The sequence below is a fragment of the Lineus longissimus genome, chromosome 8 (assembly GCF_910592395.1).
Source record: "Lineus longissimus chromosome 8, tnLinLong1.2, whole genome shotgun sequence".
Classification (NCBI taxonomy): Eukaryota; Metazoa; Nemertea; class Pilidiophora; order Heteronemertea; family Lineidae; genus Lineus; species Lineus longissimus.
In genome coordinates, this window is record NC_088315.1 from 13,606,957 (window position 1) to 13,630,174 (window position 23,218).

Below are 23,218 nucleotides of genomic sequence, written 5' to 3' on the forward strand. Positions count from 1 at the left end.
ATTTGACCTCTGTGACCTTGACAAGAAGGTCAAATTAAAAACCTGTGTGACATATACTGTATGGTGGTTAGATGTACCCATGATATCAAATTGGTGGCAATCGGGCAAGAAGTTAAGGAATAATCACATTTTTAAGGTTTTTGGATTTTGCCCCCTGGTGGTCAAGTGGTGAATCATATTGGACCAAACTTCGGTCCCTGAGATTACCTGACTAAGGGGTAAATGTGTACCAAATTTGGGATCAATAGTCATTGCAGTTTAGAAACGTGCCATCGTTACATCCTAACGGCCAATTTACACCATTTGACCTCTGTGACCTTGAAAAGGAGGTCAAATCAAAAACCCGGAGGATATATGATGCACCTTTGCTAGAAGTACCTACCATATTTTTTTCAAAATTTCCCGACTACTTTTAAGGGAGATATTGCATATTTTCACTTTTAACGTTTGGCCCCCTGGTGGCCAAACCATGAAACGAATCGGACCGAAACTTGGTCTCCAAGGTGTCATTACATAAGGGTACATGTGTACCAAGTTTCAACTCAATAGCTCTAACAGTTACGAAACGTGCCCTGCTAACGGACGACGGACGACGACGACGACGACGACGACGGACGGACGACGGACGCACGGTATGGGATAAGCTCACCTCTGCTAAGAGGTGAGCTAAAAACCAGTAAATTAGAAAACTCATGTTATTCTTTGTCATGTTTCAGACTGTACAAAGAGATTTTCAAGACCAACTATGGCGCTGCATCTGGTGAGAAGATGATTCACGATCTCGAAGCTGCTATTTCTGCATACAATGAAGGACAAGGAGACGTGTGTGCCAAGATAGGAGAGACGAACGGGAAAATTGCAATTGCTGTATGCACTCCGATGATGAAAAGGATTCACGAACATCATGAGTATAGTGGGGAACTTGTGTTCATAGATGCCTCTGGAGGCATGGATCGGTATGACTGTCGAGTGTTCATGCTTCTGACACACAGTGCAGCTGGTGGCTTGCCATTAGGATGCCTGATAACTACTTCTGAATCACGAGAGTGTGTTACTTTGGCCTTGAATCTTTATAAGGACATTGTACGGATAGTGGTTTTTCTGCGAATGGTCAAAAAGGACCTCTTGTCTTCCTCACAGATGACAGCGAAAGTGAAAGGCAGAGTCTTCATGCAGTGTATCCAGATGCCACATTGGTATTATGCGTTTTTCATCTGCTGCAGGCCATGTGGAGATACTTATGGGAAGGAAAAAATGGAATACGCAAAGAACACCGCCCCCATTTGCTGTTCTTGGTGAAAGTGATGGCATATTCAAAAACTAGTGATGAACTTGGCTCATTATAGGCCCTAAATGAGGATGAAGTAGCCAAAGAATATCCAAACTTTCTAACGCACTGTGAAAAACTGTTCGACCGCCGCCGAGAATGGGCGCTGTGCTACAGGGAGGACCTGCCAACAAGAGGCAACAACACCAACAATTATGCAGAGGCTGCGATGACGGTGCTGAAAGATCAAATATTTGAGAGGGTTCGGGCCTACAATGTCGTGCAGTTGCTGGACTTTTTGCTAACTCGCATGCCGAACTACTATGAGCGAAGGCTTACATACATTGCTAATGGGAGGATCGATGTCACGATTTCCAGGAAGTATCTGCCTGGTGGAGGGGTCATCGAAAAGGAGGATGTAAAGGAGGTGCGAGAGTCGGTGTACGAGTGCAAGAGCCAGTCTAAGCCACATGTGACATACATGGTGGACATGTCCATCTCAGTTTGTAGTTGCATTGTAGGGATGACTGGTGCTCCCTGCAAACATCAGTACGCCATTGTTCGCCACTTCAGTGTGTCGTCATTGAACTTCGTGCCACTTCGCGATCAGAAGATGCGTGAACATTTGCTGTACTTGGCAACAGGGCTTCAGGTCAGTCAAGTGAAGCCAGGTTGGCTTGTCCCACTTCGAGAGGGCAATGTTCCTGCCTCTGCTAGCGTTGCCAAGTCTGACCAAGAGGATGCTACATGTTCAGCTGACCCGTTGCCCTCTGACGTTGATGATTAGAGCTCGCCTCCCACTGCTGGATCTGAAAATGCTGCATTAGACTCGCTCAACCAGCAAAGATTGCTACAGAACAGGTTCTTGGGTCGAAATCAGGGCGCTATCCCGTTGCAGTCATCCGCTACTCTTGCTAGCGATTCTAGTTTGGATGCAAACGGTGCGTCCCTTGTTGACAATAACAACAACCAGTTGGCCTCTTTGGAGACGTCACTTAGGGACACTGCAGAAACGTTGGTTTCAATGTTGCAGAAGAGTCCAGAAGAGTTTCAGGAACCAATTGCCTGCTTCATCAAACAGTTTAATTCGTTAAAGACCGACTCTGCAATAATGGTTGGCGCCCTGAAAACATTTGGGAAATACACTGGAGCCAGCTTAGCTCTGAAGAAGAAAAGGAACCCTGAGGAACGCAGGAGGGGCAAGGCTATCAAAGTGCAGCCTGCTGCTGTAAGTCGAAGAACCACAGCTCTTGGTAACCGCCGGTGCTTGCAAACTGGAAGAAAGGTGATGGAAACTTGACTCAATGAGAAAAAGCGAAAAATTTCCACAGATAGTTGCCAGTTAGTGCCAAAGAAAAAACCCAGGAAAGCCCCACATGCTCTGTCAAAATGTGTGAATAAGAATGAGAGCATTGGTAGGAATAAGTCGTCGAAGTGGTGAACAATGAGAGCATTGAGATGGCTGGAACCAACTGTAAGGTGACCTGTGTCACCTGCTGTCACAGTAAAACCAAGCTCATGTTGTCAAGATTTTGAAATTGAGGTTTTGCCATTACATGTAATACATGTACATTTTACCGATATATGTACAGTAGAACTCTCCTATAACATTCTTGCATATAATGGATTTCGCCTGTAACGTAGGAAATCATCTTGTCCCAATTGATAAATTGCCTATACATTTCTTTCAAAACAGCCTCGCATATAACGTCCTTTGCGTATAACATACGAAAAATGGTGATCCCACTTTGTACATTATAGGCAAGTACTGTATAGAGTTCGTAAACTCAAGAGAACCTAGCAGTGAGCAAGTTGATCATGGTCTCTAAGAACAGAGGCATTGTGTGGTATTAGTCTTCAGTTCTGTAACGCGTTACCAGGTTTAAAGGGAATAGAGCGCTGATTTCGCATCTCGGGGTTATTTGTTACAATTAATAACACATCCTATTTAAACAGCAAATACTAAATCCGTGCTCTATTCCCTTTTAGAATTAGTAAAATGCTCCTTGATAGTGTACTTTTTCCTTACATGAGGCTGTGAATAAAGACATCATTACAATTTACCTTAATACAGTTTTGTATTCTTTCTGTATATCTTTGATACACATTCGGGTTACTGCCTCTTTAAACCTCCAATCCAGACGAAGCAAGGATGAATCCAGGGTGGAGGACAAACCCAGTTCCAAGCAAGAAGTGATCAAGAGTGCTGCTCCAAAATGGCTGTATTGAGGCCAGTGATGGGGCATTTGGCACTCAGGCTACTGCCCCTTTAAACCCCAAAAATCCAGCCCAAAGAATGCAATCCTTCAGCACCATAACTGCACCGGCCATCACTTTACTCTCTTCCCTCCCATGCACTAAAACTGCATTCATCATGCATTAATCCAAGCCCCCCCCCCCCCCCCCCTTCATGGCACATTAAAGAATATAATCCTGATTGTATCGTTTGATGAAATAGTTGTTTATCAAAAATAAAAGACTTTAAAGAAACAACATAACACATCAAAAAGCCACAGCAGGGGTCTCGATCATGGAGTTTGCCTGAATATGGAACTTCTTCAATCGAAGGATGGATGACCAGCACTGCCAGGCAAGAATGAAGAAAGGGAATACGGAGTGGTCGTGTAATTCGTGAAATTTGGATCGATTCTGTTAAACAAAATCGGGAGCAAAAGGAATCATCTGATTGCTCAGCGAATGCGACAGCTTGGGCGACTTCCTTGTTGAATTCCGACAAGTTCCCTTTATGAGATTTTAGATGGCCAATACTTCGACCAAGTCATCAAGGCTACTAAAGTGCTGTGCAAAGCCGGTGAAGGAACCACAATGAATGGTGTTTCCCTGTTAGGAACACCATCAATCGGATTGCATATAGGTCACTCCCTAAAAAAGTGTGCACTTATTAAGCAACGCATTGGTCTCAGACAACAGCGGAACGAAACACTCGTTGAAGCCCGAAGATTCACTGACCTGTTCAATGCCGAGTGGACGGAAAACATTTCGTCCCATGCACTGCAAAGTTTAAAGGAGAGGCGATACAATGCAACAGAGCTATTGCCGGTTACAAGTGACATCCTTACATTGAAGGATCATTCAGCCGGAGAACTCCTTCAATTGGAGAAGGAATTAGCTGATAATCCATTGCCGACAACATGGAGGCGCTTGTCAGAAGCCATATTCACATCAGTGACACTGTTCAATAAACGCTGTGGTGGGGAAGTTGCCAAAATGCTTCCTACATGTTTTGTCAAGCATCCAAGTTGGAGAGCTGTCGGAAATGAAGACATTCTGCTGTCCCTGTCACCACTGGAAAAGCGGCTTCTCAAGAGGTAGGGCTTTCTACTCTACGCATGATAGTAATGTGGATGGCCTATGGGTTTTTTTCGGCCATGCATGACTTTGCTTGATGTCACAATCATTTTTCACGGTGTTTCAGAACACAGCGTATCAAACACGATGTTGCAGGCGAATCGTTTTCCTTTTGTTTTTAAAACCGTTTGAGATGCTAATCAATTTAGCTTTTTTTCATTTGCACAGCTGGCAACGGTCTGCAGTGCTGTTATGGAATAAATGTTCACGTGGTGTCTGTCTGAAGGTCTCTGTCTGTCCACAGTGGCATTTTTGTGACCGAAAAACCAAGACATTTTAGCACACGAGGTTACATAGGCCATGGAGGTACCTTCATGCATTAGGCAAAGGGTAGTCTAATGCCAAAAAATTAACACGCTCCGATTGTTAGTGCGGCTTATAAGAGGGGTTAGTCTTCTCCAAATTCTTTCACAATGAGGCCGAAATGACACAATGATGAATGCCTAACCCAGCCGGGTTTCTTATCTGACCTATTCTTCAAGGCCACATTCCTCAAATGCTGTGAATTGAGCGACGGTGGCACTCATTAATGTTGCAGCTACTACGTTTTTGTTTTGAAGCTGAAGTGCATTATATTCCCTGTGTCATGTGACTTAGACACAGGTCCAGTACCTAGCTGAATAATTCATACCCAGAATCAAGCCCAAATAGCCACACCCACCACAAGATACCCGGCAGAATTACTTTCTGGTGATACCAGATATGCATGCATTGTCACCGTATAGGTGAACATTGGTATACTTTTCCCCTGGGCTCCCAGTCTACTAGCCAGGTTTTGTAACTGTTGGAACATGTAGACTGGACTATCGATTTGAAACAGGGGATATATTTTCCACTGTGTCATGTGACCCTTGACCCCTAATTTCCGTGTATTCTTATTCTTGGTATAGTCACCATTGTGCTGAAACTGAAAAAGACAAAAAAACTGCTATTTTACCTGAACTATTATGCCCTTGATCTTTTTGCAGACATGGCACACCGATAGATGACATTCTATTCAGTTTACAACAGAAATTAACAAAACCTACATTTTCCAATGTCACATCCTAAGGCCGAATCGGTAGATGTCGTCCTGGGTAAGACTAAAGTTTACCCACGACCAACCTGGGTAAGACTAAAAGTTACCGAGGACCGTCCTGTGGGTAATCATTATACCACTGAAGCGACCCAGTTTGTCATGCGCACTTTTCCAACCTGCGACCAAGGTTGAAATTGGTAGGCTTGCAGCCTAGCAAGACACGAAACCTCGATGACAGGTTGGAAAATTGCGCAATGACAAACTGGGTACACTTTAGTTGTCTAATGCTTACCCAGGACGATCCTTGGCTCCGGTCTGTTCCTCAGTGTGTTTGTGTCGAGGGGGAAAGGGAGTTTTATCTCCGGCAAGAAGATTGAATAACATGGTGCTGGCGGATGCCTGTCCCCTCAAAGTGGTTTTGGCTTTCAGCTGAGTGCCAGGTCCTCGGACCTCATGTCACCATTTTGTACGCTACACCTGGCCTGATCACATTTTATTTTTAGCCTCACACCATTTTTTGTTATATTATATCATTGCAGTCTTGATATGGTCCATCTTCCTGGTAAACGAGATCGGAAAGTTCCACTACTTCTTAAACAGGAATGGGTGAAACCAATGCAGTTGCTTGCAGACAAAAGGGCAGATTGTGGTGTTGAAAGCGAATACTACTTTTTTGAAGGAAAACCCACTTGTCACCATGGAAGGTATGACTCAATCCTCAATGCTAGAAATAGGATAATTGTAGGCCTATTTCACTTTAGCACTCAACGCTTGGGCTTTCACATCAGAATCCGGCATTGTATGTTGTTTACAATTATTTCCGCAACTTGAGGTTAATGCAATATTCTGGTATGCTCGTACGTAGAATAACAAAACTTTATTTTGTGAGAAAATCAAGTATATTACCCTTCCATTGCAGGTGTTAAATGCTGCTGCCGTTAATGCAGGTTGCAAATGCCCAGACTTGATTTCAACCACACGCCTGCGGAAATATACAGCAACAGTAACCCAGGTATGTTCGAATGCATTACGCCAAGGATTCTTAAAAGAAATTTTAGTATTGTTTCACTGTGAATAGAAAGCTACATGAAGACACTTTGACTCTCTATCAGTGTTCATGAATCGTTGAAACTCAATGCTTTGACTGTCGGTTATTTTTGATAATACCGGTTGGGTAATATAGATTTTTATAGGCACTAAAGTTGTGCTGCTTTCAGTACGGTACGCGGTATACATTTTACTCTTATTATGTGTATTAGCTGCGAGTTGTGTGCCAATGGCTGGTCCACATAAAACATTGTCCCCTAATCACTTTAATACCTTCTGAACGATGAAGATTCAATGAAAATATTCCCGGGTGTCCACATAGGATAATAGAGATTATACTGATTGCAGACATTTTGACAAGTATCTGATCCATATGAACCCGACGGAAAACTTCTTTTCATAGTGGACCTATCAGGATATCACAAAAGCAACTTCCGTACATCATGTACCCAGGAACATTTTTTTTAATCAAAAGTATATGTTATATATATTTTTCAGGTCCTTGGTCTGAAGGAAGGAGAACTTGAACGGCTGTCAAATCACATGGGCCATACCGTGGATATCCACAAACAGTCGTACAGACTACATGAGAGCACCATCGAAATGGCGAAGGTCTCAAAGATTTTACTGGCAATTGACAGTGGCAATGTTGGTAGATTCCAAGGAAAATCTCTGAGTGACACTGACCTAGACCGCAAGTACTGAGAGTAGACACATTGAAGGCTTACAGGGCAAACATTACATGACGATTTAAGTTCATGATCATATTATCTTAGGAGCTTTTGATGGAAGGGTAAATTAACCCAGTTTCAGGTTCATAGCTTTAGCCGTTAAGAAACGTGCCAAGTTACACTACAACCAATTTTTGCAATTTGACCTCGGTGACCTTGAAAAGAAGGTCAAATCTAAAATTCGTAAGACACGTGATGTATCCTTGCTAAAAATCCCTGCAATAAAAATTTCATCGCAAAAAAGTCATTAATAAGCGAGATATTGCATGTCCTACTTTTTCAGTTTTGACCCCCCTGGTGGCCAAGTCAAGAATCAGATCGGGCCAAAATTTGGTGTCAGAGGTTATCTGATGTAGGGGTTTACAGCCTCAGGTATCAAGTTTCAAGTTCATAGCTTTAGCAGTTAAGAAACGTGCCATAGTTACACTCGAACGGCCAATTTACGCCATTTGACCTCTGTGACCTAGAAATAGTCAAGACGTGATGCGACTGCTTGGGTCCAATGATAGTACCGTTGTGAATGACGATCTGTCAAACTTGCGAATCTTCCGTTTGATTGTCCTATACGTCATGACGTCTGCGTGGTGTTGTGTGACGACATATTTCCCCTGCGACGACACCGTGTGTTGTGATGTCGTGGCCAAGATGACGTGTGGTTGTCAGGGGTTCTTTTGCGCGTATTTGGACATTGTGGCGCCAAAAGGCTTGTGCGGGGATAGGCTCGAAGTATTATGCCTGGGTAACGGTTTCGGTGTAGATATAACCTCATCAGTTATCTTATAGTGGTTCAACTGGCCTGCCATTGCAGTATGACAGCAATGACCCTGATGTCGATTAATGTGACGACTCAAAAGAATCTTTTAGATAAGAGACAATGGATGGTAGGCCTGGGTGGTGCCCAGATTGGGGTCATAACTTGGTGTAGCAAAGGCTTACTGGAATGGTATTTTTCAGGTCGCCCAGTGACGTGATTTGTGGTGAGGACAGGGGCATTGGGTGATGCCCCGGCTGAGAGCTGGTAAACGGAGATTCGGAGAGTAAAGGACAGCAGCGCTGGTTTAGTGCTGCGAGAGAAGAGTAAAAGGATAACCTACATGGAAAAGGAAATAGTAGATACGCTAGCAAGTGTAGGTTTCCTATTACCAGGACGTGTTGTCCTTGATGTTGAGACCGAGCGGTGACATGGTGCGCAGTCGATGGATCCATGTAGACTCTTTGGCGAGTCTAAAGCCTGGTCTACACTAGCAAACATTCGCCAACAATTGTTCGCCAACATGAGCCAACATCATGTTGGCGAATGTTTGGGGACCCGTCCACACTATCAAACACAGGCAAACATTGCCAAACAAGTTTGACTAAGTTTGGCCGTGTTTGGCATGAATTTGAGGGCAATTTGGAGGGAAAATCAGTCATTTCTCTTCATTTTTTCTTTAAAACAATGGAGAACCACAGGAAGAAAGCATGCCTAGGTGCTTCAGCAGCAATTCGTTCAGTTGTGATTAACCCCCGTTGCCGCCGCAACTGACAAAACCCATACTTGTGGAAAAAGCATGCATGGGGCCTATCACTGCCTCCTTCAAGAGTTAATGGCCTCAGACTTCAAAAGCCTCAAGAATTTCCTGCGGATGGATGAAGCTTTTCGTATTCTGAAATTAAGTGTTCAATTTCTTGAAATTGCCATTCTCTATCTTTCATTGAGGCTGCCATTTTGTCCCAGTAGCTCCATCACATGATCCAAATCTGTTCCCTGATTGGCTGCTGATTGCCCAACACCAACCAACATGTTGTTCAGAAGTAGCATGGCCTAACATAGGCCAACATTGGCCAACAAGTTGGCTGATGTTTTCACTTGTTTTTGGACCCGTCCACACTGGCAAACAATAGCAAACATGCCTCTGCAACAAGGCCCAACACGATGTTGGCCAATGTTGGCCAACATTTGTTGGTTCATGTTGGCTAGTGTAGACCGGGCTTAATGTTTTTGGAGTTATCCGCGTCTGGGGAGGCGTGGATGAATTCTAGGACGAAGATGCGTACATCATCCAGTCAATGGTGGTCGGTTTGATCGAAGTGATGGCCGATGATTTCAGCATGGTTGTGCTTGGTTATGTTGTAGAAGTGTTTCTGGAAACGACCAATGATTGTCTGTTTCGTTTCGCCCACATACTGTTTGTTGCATGTTATACATTGGATACAATAAATGTCATTATTGCTCTGACAACAGATGTTGTTCTTTGTTCTGTAAGACCGGCCTGTGGTGCGGCTGGTGATCCTACCTGTGGGGTCCAGACGTGGGCAGTATCGACACCTGCTGGGTGAGAGACAGATTAGTTGGTTTGTCTTCGTGGTTGTGCTTGTCAAGTTGTCAAGTTTTGCTCTAACTAGAAGGTCTCTCAGGTTTGGTGGGCGCCTGAAGCCTGGAGTGATGGGGGATTCGAACAGGTGTAATGTCGTTCGGTGCCTGGCGAGAATGTCTTTGTTTTCGCTGATGATTTTGTACGGTTCAGTTTGGGCTGGGTTGTACGTAGTGACAAAGAAGAAAGGTGGTTGTGCCTCTTCCTCAGTCGGTGTATTTGGTTGTGCGGTGATGAGGGCTGCTCTGTTTTGCCTGTGGGCTTTGATCAGTGATTCCTCTATGAGTTGGTTGGGATAACCTCTCCTGGCGAAGTGTTGTGCTAGAATGAGTGAGTGGTGTTCAAAATCCTCTAATCTAGAGCATATTCTGCGGACTCTCAGGAATTGTCCGTATGGGATTCCCCGTTTGCAAGAGGCAACGTGGGCTGACGAGTAGAGAAGGTAGTTGTGCGAATCTGTAGGTTTGACGTATAGGTCAGTATACAGTTCGCCAGTGGGTAGCAGGTTTACCGTTGTGTCCAGGAAGTTGACACTCGAGTCTGAAATCTCTGCTGTGAATTTAATGGTGGGGTGTTGTGAATTCAGTGTGTTTACAAAACCATCCACTTGTTCCCTGGTGTGGGTAAAAATCGCAAATATGTCATCAATAAAATGCCCCCAGAAGTGTGGTTTTATTGGTTGGTTGTACACATAGCGGTCCTCGAAGTCCGCCATGAATAGATTGGCAAAGGACGGTGCAACTTTGGTGCCCATTGCTGTCCCAGATATCTGTAGGTAGTTCTGGTTGTTAAACTGGAAATTGTTCTTAGTAAGGACTAGATCCAGTAATCTAATAATCGATTGGTTTGTGGGACCAATGACGTTATGTCCACCTGGTCTGTGTCTTACGAGGTGGCGGGCGACTGCTCTCTTTCCTTCTTCTGTGGGGATGTTGGTGTAGAGAGATGTGACGTCTAGTGTGACTAGAAGGGCGTCCGGTGGGAGTGGTCCCAGGGAGTTTATTTAGTTGGAGGAAATGTGTCGTGTCCTTGATGTAGGATTTGGTCATTTTCACCAGTGGTTGGAGGAAGTGGTCTGCTAACTGGGAGATGCGTTCAGTGGGGCATCCATTTGCTGACATGATGGGGCGGCCTGGTGGTGGCGTTATTCCCTTGTGTATTTTCGGTAGGAGATAGAACTGGGGTGTTCTAGGTTTGCAGGGATCGAGATATGCATACATTTTTTCAGTGATTTCTCCTGTGTTAAGCATATCTGTCAGGAAGGATGTGACCTGAGTTGCATAGAGGGGTGTGGGGTCCTCCGGGATGGAGCGGTAGTGTGTCAAATTTTTGAGTTGACGCTCTGCCTCCGCAATATAATCTGTTTTGTTCATAATGACAATGGCTGAGCCTTTGTCTGCTGGTTTGATGACAATTTGGGACAATTTTTGAAGTTGGGAGATTGCTGCTTTCTCATTCTCAGTGAGGTTCTGGGTGTGAGGAGCTCGGATTGGGATCCGATCAAACTGGAATTCATTGGTGCGAATGAAAGCCTCCAAGTCGGGTGGTCCCGGTGGGTTCCACTTAGAGGGTAGTTTGAACTTTTGTTCCAAAGAGTTAACATTCCCGGGGGTGGGTGGGTCCGAATCAGGGTCATCACTGTGGAAGAATGCCCGTCTCCTGAGGCTGACATGGAATTTGTCCAGGTCTTTGAAAAGTTCCCCAAAATCTGGTTCGCCCGGGGTGGGGCAGAAGTTCAGACCCTTACTCAAAAGGCTCGTTTGAGATGGAGTGAGAGTAACATCAGAGAGATTGATAACATACTCAGAGTAACTGTTCTGGGTCCGTGTGCGGCCCATGTTATTTATTTCTTTAATTTCATTGATTATGTCAAAAAATCGGTTTTCTGTGTTCGAAATTATTGACGGAAGGCCTTGATGAGGGCCTCCTCCCTGGCTGTCAGAGTGTAAGCTGGACTGGGACGTCGTCTCCTTGGTGAGGCGGGCCTGGCTTGTCGTCTCTGTTGTTGTGCTTGTTGTGGTCTCCTCAGAGACCTGGCTCGGCTGTTTGGCTGTGCCTTCTGTTGTCGTTCCCTTGGTCGCGTCGGCTTGGGTTTGGGGGCCTGTCCTCGTGGGCCAACTTGCATGTCTGTTGTGGCTATGCGAGTGGTCCCTTTGTAAAAATCCTGTTTTGGGATTTGACGGGTTTGGAGACTGTCGCTGATGGCTTTGTGGGACAGAGCTGTGCGATTCTCTTCTCTGGTGCGGAGTGCGGCACGTACTTCCGCTCTATCTTTGGAGACCAAACTGTTGAGAAGGTCACACTCACTCATTCTAGCACAACACTTCGCCAGGAGAGGTTACCCCAACCAACTCATAGAGGAATCACTGATCAAAGCCCACAGGCAAAACAGAGCAGCCCTCATCACCGCACAACCAAATACACCGACTGAGGAAGAGGCACAACCACCTTTCTTCTTTGTCACTACGTACAACCCAGCCCAAACTGAACCGTACAAAATCATCAGCGAAAACAAAGACATTCTCGCCAGGCACCGAACGACATTACACCTGTTCGAATCCCCCATCACTCAAGGCTTCAGGCGCCCACCAAACCTGAGAGACCTTCTAGTTAGAGCAAAACTTGACAACTTGACAAGCACAACCACGAAGACAAACCAACTAATCTGTCTCTCACCCAGCAGGTGTCGATACTGCCCACGTCTGGACACCACAGGTAGGATCACCAGCCGCACCACAGGCCGGTCTTACAGAACAAAGAACAACATCTGTTGTTAGAGCAATAATGTCATTTATTGTATCCAATGTATAACATGCAACAAACAGTATGTGGGCGAAACGAAACAGACAATCATTGGTCGTTTCCAGAAACACTTCTACAACATAACCAAGCACAACCATGCTGAAATCATCGGCCATCACTTCGATCAAACCGACCACCATGGACTGGATGATGTACGCATCTTCGTCCTAGAATTCATCCACGCCTCCCCAGACGCGGATAACTCCAAAAACATTAGACTCGCCAAAGAGTCTACATGGATCCATCGACTGCGCACCATGTCACCGCTCGGTCTCAACATCAAGGACAACACGTCCTGGTAATAGGAAACCTACACTTGCTAGCGTATCTACTATATCTGTGACCTAGAAAAGAAGGTCAAATCCAAAAATCGTAGGACATGTGATGTATCCTTGCTAGGAGTCCCTGCCATAAAAATTTTATCGAAAACAATTCACTCAAATAAGCAAGGATACACTTCTTACTTTTTCCGTTATGGGCCCTGGTGGCCGAATAAAGAATCAGATCGGGCCAAAATTCTGCATCAGAGGTTATCTGATGTAGGGGGTTATATGCACCAAGTTTCAAGTTCATAGCTTTAGTGGTTAAGAAACGTGCCATAGTTTACACTCTAACGGCCAATTTACGCCATATGACCTCTGTGACCTTGAAACGTACATCAAATTGAAAACCCGTAAGATATGTGATGTATTCTTACTAAGAGTACCTATCATAAAAATTTTATCGAAAACAAGTCACTAATAAGCGAGATATCACACTTTTTAGATTTCTTTTTGCCCCCTGGTGGTAAAGTTGAGAATCAGATCGAACCGAAATTCAGCACCAGAGGCTATGTGATATAGGGGGTTATATGTACCAAGTTTCAAGTTCATAGCTTTGGTGGTTAAGAAACGTGCCACAGTCACACTCAAACGGCCAATTTACGCCATTTGACCCCTGCGACCTTAAAAAGTAGGTAAAATTAAAAACCTGTATGATATAACGTATATTTGCTATGAGTACCTACAACAAAAGTTTTTTCGAAAACAAGTCAATAATAAGCGAGTATCACACTTTTTAGATATCAACATTTGGCCCCCTGGTGGCCAAGTTGAGAATCAGATCGGATTGAAATTCAGTGTCAGAGGTAACCTGACCTAGGGGGTTCTGTGTACAAAGTTTCAAGTTGATAGCCCTAGCGGTTAAGAAACGTGCCACTGTTTCTGAAACAGGATATACGACGACGACGACGACGACGGACACAGCGCTATCGTATAGACTCCCCTTACGATGAGCCAAAAAGGTGTCAAGGACAAATCAGCCTGATCCGGGTTCAGTTTGCAAATTTAGGATCCTTGCCTGATTGTTACATAAACTGCTTTGAGAAACATTGAAAACCTCTTGGTAGGAATACCCAATTGAGATCAGAAAAAAGTCTAATGTTTATGTATTAACACAACTCTGGTCTTAAGGATACCAATATACCGAAAATGACCAAAAATATGAGAACATACTTCAACTGCATTTGGCCAGCGTGTAAGTGAAGCATGGAAACGAGAATAATTTCTAAATATCATCTCAAAGCTGACCTCACTACCAACGTCATTCTATTGGCCTTCTTGTGCACAAACACCACACAAGATCGAAAAATTAGTGTGGGCGAGTCTTGTATGGTGGGTCCACTTATCCAGGCATGCAGAGTTGAGGGCGAGGCGAAATGAACTCTTTTTTCCAATTAAACTAACAAGCATATCTCACGCTACATATGTATCAAATGTCATGACTGGTCAAGTTATGACCAGTAGCATGGCCTGGTACGCAGCCCAAGGCTCGAACCTTGAGCATGCTGTAGAAATGCATTGGCATCATCAGTTCCGAAAATGAGGCTCGGATTATTCATGCACCTGATTGCTGGCCAATCACAGGTCGGCAACAGTGTAAAACAGGGTCATTCGCTATGATCACCCCAATTTTACTCTAGCATTCATTCATGAGTGTTGTTAACCAAAAGCAGTCTATCGCAAAGACATTATCAATCGTCACTAAGGTGCCCTTGCTTAAGGCATTCACTGGTAATAGGACTATGGTATTAATGCCCCCAACTCAACCGGCTGAGCAGAGTATAATAAATGAGGTTTTAAAATTGATTCACAAAAAATAAATGATGAAAACTAGAAAACATCATCTAGTTTTACTGACCCTTGCCTTAGGTCTTCACTGGTAACAGTGGCATTAAGGACTGCCAAAATGGTGTGGCGGCTTTTTCTCCAATGGCAGCCATGCCCATCAAGATCTCAACCAAATTCCTCCTATCTTCTTTAACAAACATGTCATATCCTTGAGAATAGGATATGTAGGCCTTTGTATCATCATCCAGCTCTTTGAACTTTTCTTCCTGTATGAGTTCGAAGTGCTCAAGTGTGATTTCTAGCCATGTGAGACGAACCTGAAAAACAGAAAAATGCCAAAAGATAAGTTTCCAAGGCCCCAAAATCTACGAATTGGAAAATAGACATGGAATTTACATATTCAACAAACACAGAATTTGTCCGAAATAAAGTACAGACTTTCGGGTTTTCAAATTTAAAATGACAGCTTTTGATGTGCCTTTTTAGTTTTTAGCATTTATTAGTACTCATGGATGGGTTATAATGAAAAAAAACAAAGATGCCAAAGGGCCAGGGATTCAGCTGAATTGCATGGTAACAATGTATTAATAAAAATACTGTGCCAAGTCCATGAAGTCACAGGTGATACCCCTCGGCCCCCTTGGCGGTCATACTGAAAGGAAACTTCTCCTAATGAAACACAGGTAAAAAATTGGCTTGACTAGATAAAACATTCTCCATGAAATCAATGGAAGCCAAATTCAAGATGGCAGCTTTGGCTACCAAACTGAGAAAATCGGATCACGCCTGTTTTTGAAAGGACCTAGCAAGATATATGTCCACACAAGTTCAGACCATTTATATACAATGAACAGAAACCGAACGTGCCACCTTTTAGTGACAAGGTTTACACAAACTTGATTTCTGTTACTCTGAAAAACAGGTCAATAAACCAACGTTGCTAGAAGTACCTAACCTTAAACCTACCATAAAAATTCACCAAAAATGTATAGATATTTTCTAGGAAGTGACTATTTGGCAAGCCCGGCTTACCAAACAGCGCCTTTTTGCTTATCAGTTAAATCACGTTTATGACTTTTTTTGTAAATCCATTCAGTCATGTACATGTACATGCTTCTTCATGGATTATTGACCAAAACCCGAGTTAAGTAACAGAAATTGAATCGAGAGCGGGAAGTCGGCCATTGTTAAATATGCGCATATAAATTTTAATATGACGTCACTGCTCTCTAATTGGCCAACATGTTGTAACCTATCCGGCTCGCCAAAGAGGGTAGTATTTTTGCCCTGTTTGGCAAGCCCGGCTTGCCGAACAGAGTTGATTTTTAGTGCTGTTTGGCAAGCGGCTCTCCAGTCCAAGCAGGGCAAAAAAAGATGCCTGTTCGGCGAGCCGCTTGCCAAATAGACCCGGCTTATTTTTTAAGGAAAAAATATTATGCTCTCTGAATTACAAGTGTATACCACGTTAATTGCATGGTCCCATGTTTAGGGGGGCGACGTGCACCACCACGTCATGCCCATCTGAAATATTTATTCGCCAGCACTTGCGTGCATCCTTCCTAAATTCGCCAAACGCACTTGGAAATGTTCAGTTTTATCCTAATAGTAGTAAAGATGGCAACACTTTTGAATAGTATTGACCGTTCAGGCGACACTTTTGAATAGTTTTGACCGTTCAATTGAAAGTTAGTTCAACTGCTTATTGGTATTGACAGGCAGCACATGGTGCCGCAGTGAAAGAGTTTTAGTTGTGAGAAATCATCATAATGAATTTTAAATCCAGGACAAGAGGCCCAAGGTCTTGGCGCTCGTCTGAAATATATGAACATGGAAAGTACCCGATTGGTCTCTTCCAACCTCAATTTTGCTGACTGTAGTGTAATGTCTATATCAGGCAAACAAACCAAAGTAAAAAGACTTTTAAATTTAAATGGTGACAAAAAATGCCACTTATTAGTCAAATCTAAGAGCCTGAACCAGGCTGACCTTGAAAAGTAGGTCAAATCAAAAACCTAGGTCATAGGTGACATTATGTAAAGGAGACTTATTTGTACACCAACCATAAAATTTTAGTCACTCCAGATAGCTTACAGCAAAATAGGATTTAAAATGGCAAAAAAAACAAGACGGCAGCCTACCAAATTATAAAAAAAGTAAAGAAAATGTAATACAAGTAAAAAAGAAAAAATTACAAAAATTAAAAATTTGACCCGAAGTTGGATTGGAACCCACAACCTTCAGAGTCATACAATACAAGAGCGGGAAATTCAAATCAAGCTTCAACTAGGTCAACACAAAGGAAAGAATGAAATTAGTACAGAAAAATCAAGTTGCCTGGATTTCCAGACCTACATGCATGCAGACCTCGTCAACTTTATTTCAAGCTTCTATCTTCTGGAATAAAGCGACAAAAAATTGTTTTTTAATTTAGACTTTTTCCCCCCTGGTGAGCTGAATATGAGTTGAATCGCGCTAGATTTTCTGCAAACAGCATTTCCTGCCCTGTTCATATCAAATCTTAGATTTGAAGTGCCTGCCGCCGTATGGTTATAAAATGCCCAACCCTGTCTACAGATGGCTGGAAGGATGGAAGGACAGATGCCAATCGAATAGCTATTTAACAAGCTCTGCTGACTTGGTCAGCTGAGCTGAAAATGTTATTATGAAAGCCACTCACCTTAGTGCCTTGTATGATCAAGCCTAATGCACACTTCATTTTTTCGGAATCTCTCACTGTAGAAAATGGAATCTCCATGAGAAGTTCTACAGCATGCTGACCTTTGATATCATCTGGGAGATCAACCTCTTCTTCCACCGGTACTGCCTTCAATCGCTTCATTGGTGGAGAAGATGAAATCTTTTCTGATGTGGTCGTGCCAGTACTTGGTTTTACAACATCCCTAGAAGAATGTAGGCCTATACCAAAGCGGCTTCCTTCAGTGAAGGTAGAAATTTTCTTAACCTGAATATGAATAGAAAATCTTGTCAGCCATTGATGATTTAAATAAGGGCAATTTTCTGGAAAATATTCTATGATCTTGTCCATGACGTTTGGAAATCTTAGAAATTGCTCTTATTAAAAACTGTGTTTACAAGGAAACCAACCGTTACCTCAAATGAACCTTCCCAGCTAGTCCCAGCGTTTTAATCCATTCAAAACCTTGCTCCGACTAAAACCGCACCAAAAATGTTGACTTTAAATGTAGGCTTAGGTCTACATTTTACCAGCACATGTAATAACACTAGCAATATACATTTGCATAAAAAAGCTGCATGCAATTTGTTAACCCGGTACCTCTATCAGACTATGTGTCTCAAATAATATATTGTCCCCAAATTGAAATTTGACAACATAGGATTGCATTTGTAGGCTCAGGGTTGTTGATTGAGTACAGAGATCCAACAGGAGACTGGTACCACCAGGCATTTCACGGGTTTTGAAAACTCTTCAAAAACAACCGCCAACCTGCCATTCGCCAATTGCCATCTGCCAGGTTTTTTGCCGACCCCGAAACGTGCCCTGCTAGTGCTAGTGCTTACGGACAATGAGGAACCGGCGCGCTTTATCCGCCGCGTGACGCTGCCAGGGCTGCTCACCCCAGATTTTTTTTGTGTGTATTGTGACCCCCAGAATTGAGTATTTTCCCTCTTAATTGAGTATTTTTGATATTTTGAATGAAAGAAATGAGTATTATTTGCAATAAATGAGTATCCATAAAAACACCTCTATTTTCAATTATTTTAATGCAATATTGAACACAGAAAATACAATGAGCGAACGAAACCCACTTTTTGAATGGTTTTTCAGACCAAAACATTGCTGATTTGTCGACACAGCTATACAACCTAATACCTTCCATTAAATGGATGCACACTTGGCGCTTTGACTGCAACTTTCACTTTTCAGACACACACATACACAAAATTCAAATCTTACAGGCACGTTTAAGTGCTTTGAGGTATACATAAAAGTCCCAAAAATCACTGAGTGGCCTTTTCAAAATGTTCCAGCAGCAGCCAATCATTAAATTTAATTTAATGTTGGAAGAAATAAAATAATCACCAAGGCTTGAAATAAGAGGTCTCAAGCAACGCCTCAAGCAAACCAAACCTCCAGATACACCGCACACATACACAGCCTTTCGAGTACAGCGAGCGAGACTGGATTGGTTCGATTGTCTGCTGATAGGCGCCACTACTAACTTCTTCTAGGGCGGGAACTGGCAGGCGGGAATCGGGAAGCTTTCGTTGGACCGGGGGCGGCGGACCGGGGCGGGGTTTGAAATCGTTGGGGGTTGTTAAAGAAAACGTACAAAGCACATGAAATAACGTACAATTTTAACAAACATCAATGCGTATTTTGAAAAATATTTGCGTACTTTATTCATGAAATGAAATGCGTACAAATTCTTACAATTACGTACTTGCGTATTCAGACATCACAACGCGTACCAAATACGTTAATTACGTATGGGTGCGAAGCCCTGCCCTGCAAGCGATCATACCAAAACTCTCCATTTCCAATGCATTATCATGTTATTTCTGAGCCCGAAAACGATCGCTTATTTTCGACCGATTTCGGCGACGTTTGCATCTTCCTGTTTTAAATCTATTGAGCTATCAGTTTCTTAAGATAATTTTGCGGAAAATATGCGCGATGCCAGTTATTGGGCACGTTTTCTGTTGTTGAAATCCTGTGCAAAAATGTACGCAATAGTTTCCCGTGATTGACCTCATGCGACGTCAACAGACCAGAAAATGACGTCATGGCGTCAGAAGGTACGATCGATTGTGGCGCCGCCACTGGCATTTATCTTAACGCCGGTTCCTCATAACGGACGAAAATGACGGACAAAGATGACCGACGCCACGCTAGAGCAAAAGCTCACCTTTGAGAGGTGAGCTAAAACCAGCGTTCTTACCTCAGCAATTGTGACCACAAAGCTGTCTCTTTCAGCCTTATCACCAGTAATATCAGAGTTGAGTTGATAACGAAGGTCTGGCTTGCAAACAACCTGTTGTCCGAAAATTTTCATGGAACGTGCATCCTCTGCGTCACCTGGCCTGCAGTGTATAGAAAGTATTTGTCAGTAGAGCTTGGAAGAACTGGTTGATAACACACAGAATTATTTCAGAATTTGCTCCAAATTCATCAAAAGGATGAAATGGGTAACATCCTGAATCATGACATGACCTGACATGCCTGATTTTATGATATTTTTCCTAAACTTCTGTTTTTTTCAGAAGCATAAGCCATATGACATTATCTTAAGACTAGAGCAATTATAGCACTTACATAGCACCATGATGGTGGCAGAAAAGGCAGATGTTGCGAAAGCACCCAAATGAGGATGGAAACAGCGGTGTCTGACCCTTGGGTGCTTGGGGTAATAATATGATAAGCCTGACTAGCCAATTTTTTCGACTCCTGAACAAAAAAGTATTAGGTTACTAACTGCCCCATGAGACATTGAGAGTATTAAAAATTCTTCCGCCCTTGTGGAGAACACTGAAAAAGACCAGCTACCAAAAATGTTATACTTTTACCTGAATGGTATCATAAAAATATTGGCAAACATCCGAAAAAGATTTTGGAAGGCAGCTTCCAGAGGTGGTCTTCCCTGTTCCCAATTGCGTAACATAATCTGGAAATCCCCTAAAAATAGGACCAACTGTGTAATGCTGAAAGATAAAAAGAACAAAATCAATTTAAATTCATATCAACATGCACCATCACTCAAGTCAAAGTGACGGTCTTCAATACAAGGCGGTATTAATCGGCTATGTCACAACTGGTTTCGACGTTAATACATTCTGGTTTTGCCCAAAATTCCTCTGTCATGTCTGTACCGACTTACCGTTACTTTTTTACAGTCTCATTACAGAAAATTTCAGTACCGGTAAATTTCAAGCATTACAGGTCCCTGGGAGCATACCTCATTTGAGTGATTGTCTGGGGACGTAAAAACCGTGACGTAGCCGACTGATAGATGAAATTACACCAGTCGGAAGAACAAACCAGCAGCAAACAAAGCCTGGCCCGCATGGTCGAATGCCATGTGTTCTTTTGTTTGTTGTGCCTATTTAGGTTTGACTTCCTCCGACTGGTGTGATTTCATCTATACTTTGACCTACAGGTAGGCCTATGTCTACAATTGGAGCTTTTATCTTCTGGAATATTTTACATCTAAGAATGTCAGAAGTTGGCTTAGGCCTAGGCCTATGTGCCGATGGTTAGAATAAATTGCATATTGATCAATACATTATTCTGTCAGTGTCAGGCGTGAAATACTTACAAGATATTTTTTAAGGGACCTTTTTGGATACCAGTTTTCTCAACCATTTGGTCCACCACACAGGAAAACTCCAACCTCATCTCCTTGCACCCGTCACCCACTGCCCTGCGTTCAGCCTTCACGAATTCTATGTCATCCTCATCGGCGTTGTCATCATCTTCGTCAGTGGAACCAGTCGTTGTCATGTCCTTCTTCGACTTGGGCCTGACATGCCTGATGGCGTTGTTGTGGTGGGAATTCAAGATTCTAATCAGGCGACTCATAGATGACGCCGATGGGCTGTATGGTATCTCATCCATCAGATCTTTAAAAGCTTTCACCATAATCCCCCATTTTGATATGGTAACACTACTGCTAATCTTCTCTTTCAGAAGTTTCCGCCATTTATCCTGTTCAACTTTGTGCTGCCTAAAACGGATGCCGATTTGTTCAGCATCCCAAGCCTTCCACCGGCTGGCATTCTTTGGTAATACAGGCGTATCGGCAAAATTTTCATATTTCTTCAATTTCGAAATCGGTGAAGACGACGTCATCAGGGTCATAAATACGCACTTTTCAGCATGTTCAGGTCTCATTGGGGAGGGTTTTTTTTATTCATGCGCGGCCAAGCCCTAACCGTAGTTCCTAAAATCATTGATTTCTCGGTCCTTACAGTATGTCAGCGTTGATTCAGCAGTTGTTTTGGCAAAGACATGTTTTTCTGGAGTTTCTGAAACCCAAAGCGCTACTCAATAGGCGACTAACAAGAAACTACGCATTTATACTGTTGTTGCCGACGTATGTGTACACTGAACTTGGGATGTGCGTCGGCCCCGTGTTGAAATGCCGTCCAGTGCCAGTTGGTGCGTTTTTCGCTGATTTGTGCAAAATTCCACATATCTCAAAAGTTTGGGCCGTGAAAACCGCAAAAAATCTGTACATGTTTTTGTAAGCGGTCGTCGCTCGCGCAAACTTGTCTTGCATGTTTTTGTGAAAGAGGACGTCGGAGAACGCGGTCGTATACAGACGTTGGGTGGCGCTCGCGCAAACTTCCCTCACATGTTTTTGTGAAAGAGGACGTCGGCGAACGCGGTCGTATATCAAAACAGATGTTGGGTGGCGCTCGCGCAAACTTCCCTCACATGTTTTTGTGAAAGAGGACGTCGGCGAACGCGGTCGTATAAAAAAACAGACGTTGGGTGGCGCTCGAGACGGGTCATCCTATTTAGCGTCTAGTGGCGACCAGTGGCGTCCAACGCGAAATAATAGGGTGTATCAAACTCGCACAGTGCCGAAATTAAAATTCAATTTCAGACACTGGAATTGGTAAAATTCCGCCATCTTGGATATCGGTATCCTGAGATTCAACTGCGTCACCACCACTTCAAACTCCAAAGTCTTATCCAGGCCTAATAAGTGCCACCTTCTTTCATAAAATGACTTGTTTTATAAATAAATAACAAAATATGATCTTTGTAAATAAAACCCGAGATGTTCTGGTGTGTTTTTACGTGAATTTATTGCAAACTAATATGTAAAGTCAAGGACTTAGTGAGCCCCCCTTTAGGTCGGGGGAGCTCCCCCGAACCCCCCTACGAGCATATGTTATAAGTGCAAGCTCTAACAACTACAGCTGTTACAATGGGGGGGACACCCCCCAAACCCCCCTCCGTCGACATAGGTTTTTACCAGTGCGTTGGGGGGAAGCTCCCCCCAAACCCCCCCGGTGGACAGTCAACTAGCCCTTCTGTGTCATACTGCTGGAGGGGGGGTGCGATGGGACCATCCATATAGTTCCTTCCGACACATTTTTGTTTTGGTAATGTAATACATTGTGATTGTCCTTATTCACGGGAATCGGGCGTTTCCAGTGATATACGACACAAATAGGTTGTCCTCATGCATTCACTTTGGAAACGCATTTTAAAATAGATGTTACGTCCTGTTAATGGGGCACGTCATCATCGCGTACATTTGGGAAAAACTCCCTAACGAGACCGAAGCAGACGGCTGAAAGTAGTTTAATTATTGGCCGCTAGGGGGCAGAATGTCGCTCACCCGAATTTTTCACGCAACTTTTGCTAAATAGAGCTAGTTCTAGTTTGTGATTCATTTTGATACTTCAGATTTGGGCAGAAGACCAATATAACTTAGTCGTCAGTGTGGTTTTAAGCTGGAAAACGTATTTGTTTTTCTTAAAGTGCCTTTTTTGGACGGGTGTGTGCGATTGTTTTGTTTTTATGTCAC

The 23,218-nt window shown here is 43.3% G+C and overlaps 1 protein-coding gene across 4 annotated transcripts in view; it reads right to left on the reverse strand.

Moving 5' to 3' along the window:
• The window catches only part of LOC135493045 (uncharacterized), a 111,500-nt gene extending 89,824 nt beyond the window's left edge, over positions 1-21,676 (reverse strand). Inside the window, exons 1-6 of one of the 4 annotated variants that reach the window (XM_064779880.1) lie at positions 20,993-21,676; positions 20,244-20,378; positions 19,619-19,760; positions 17,374-17,658; positions 14,767-15,013; positions 5,501-5,543 (exon numbers count right to left, since the gene is read on the reverse strand). In XM_064779880.1, coding sequence (XP_064635950.1) covers positions 14,774-15,013; positions 17,374-17,658; positions 19,619-19,760; positions 20,244-20,378; positions 20,993-21,567 — 1,377 coding nt within the window. In that variant the 5' untranslated portion in view covers positions 21,568-21,676 and the 3' untranslated portion in view covers positions 5,501-5,543; positions 14,767-14,773. Of the gene's footprint in view, positions 1-5,500; positions 5,544-12,577; positions 15,014-17,373; positions 17,659-19,618; positions 19,761-20,243; positions 20,379-20,992 lie in introns of those variants that run through there. The other 3 variants (XM_064779881.1, XM_064779878.1, XM_064779879.1) reach the window with 3 other exon arrangements.
• Between the last annotated feature and the right edge of the window lie 1,542 nt (positions 21,677-23,218).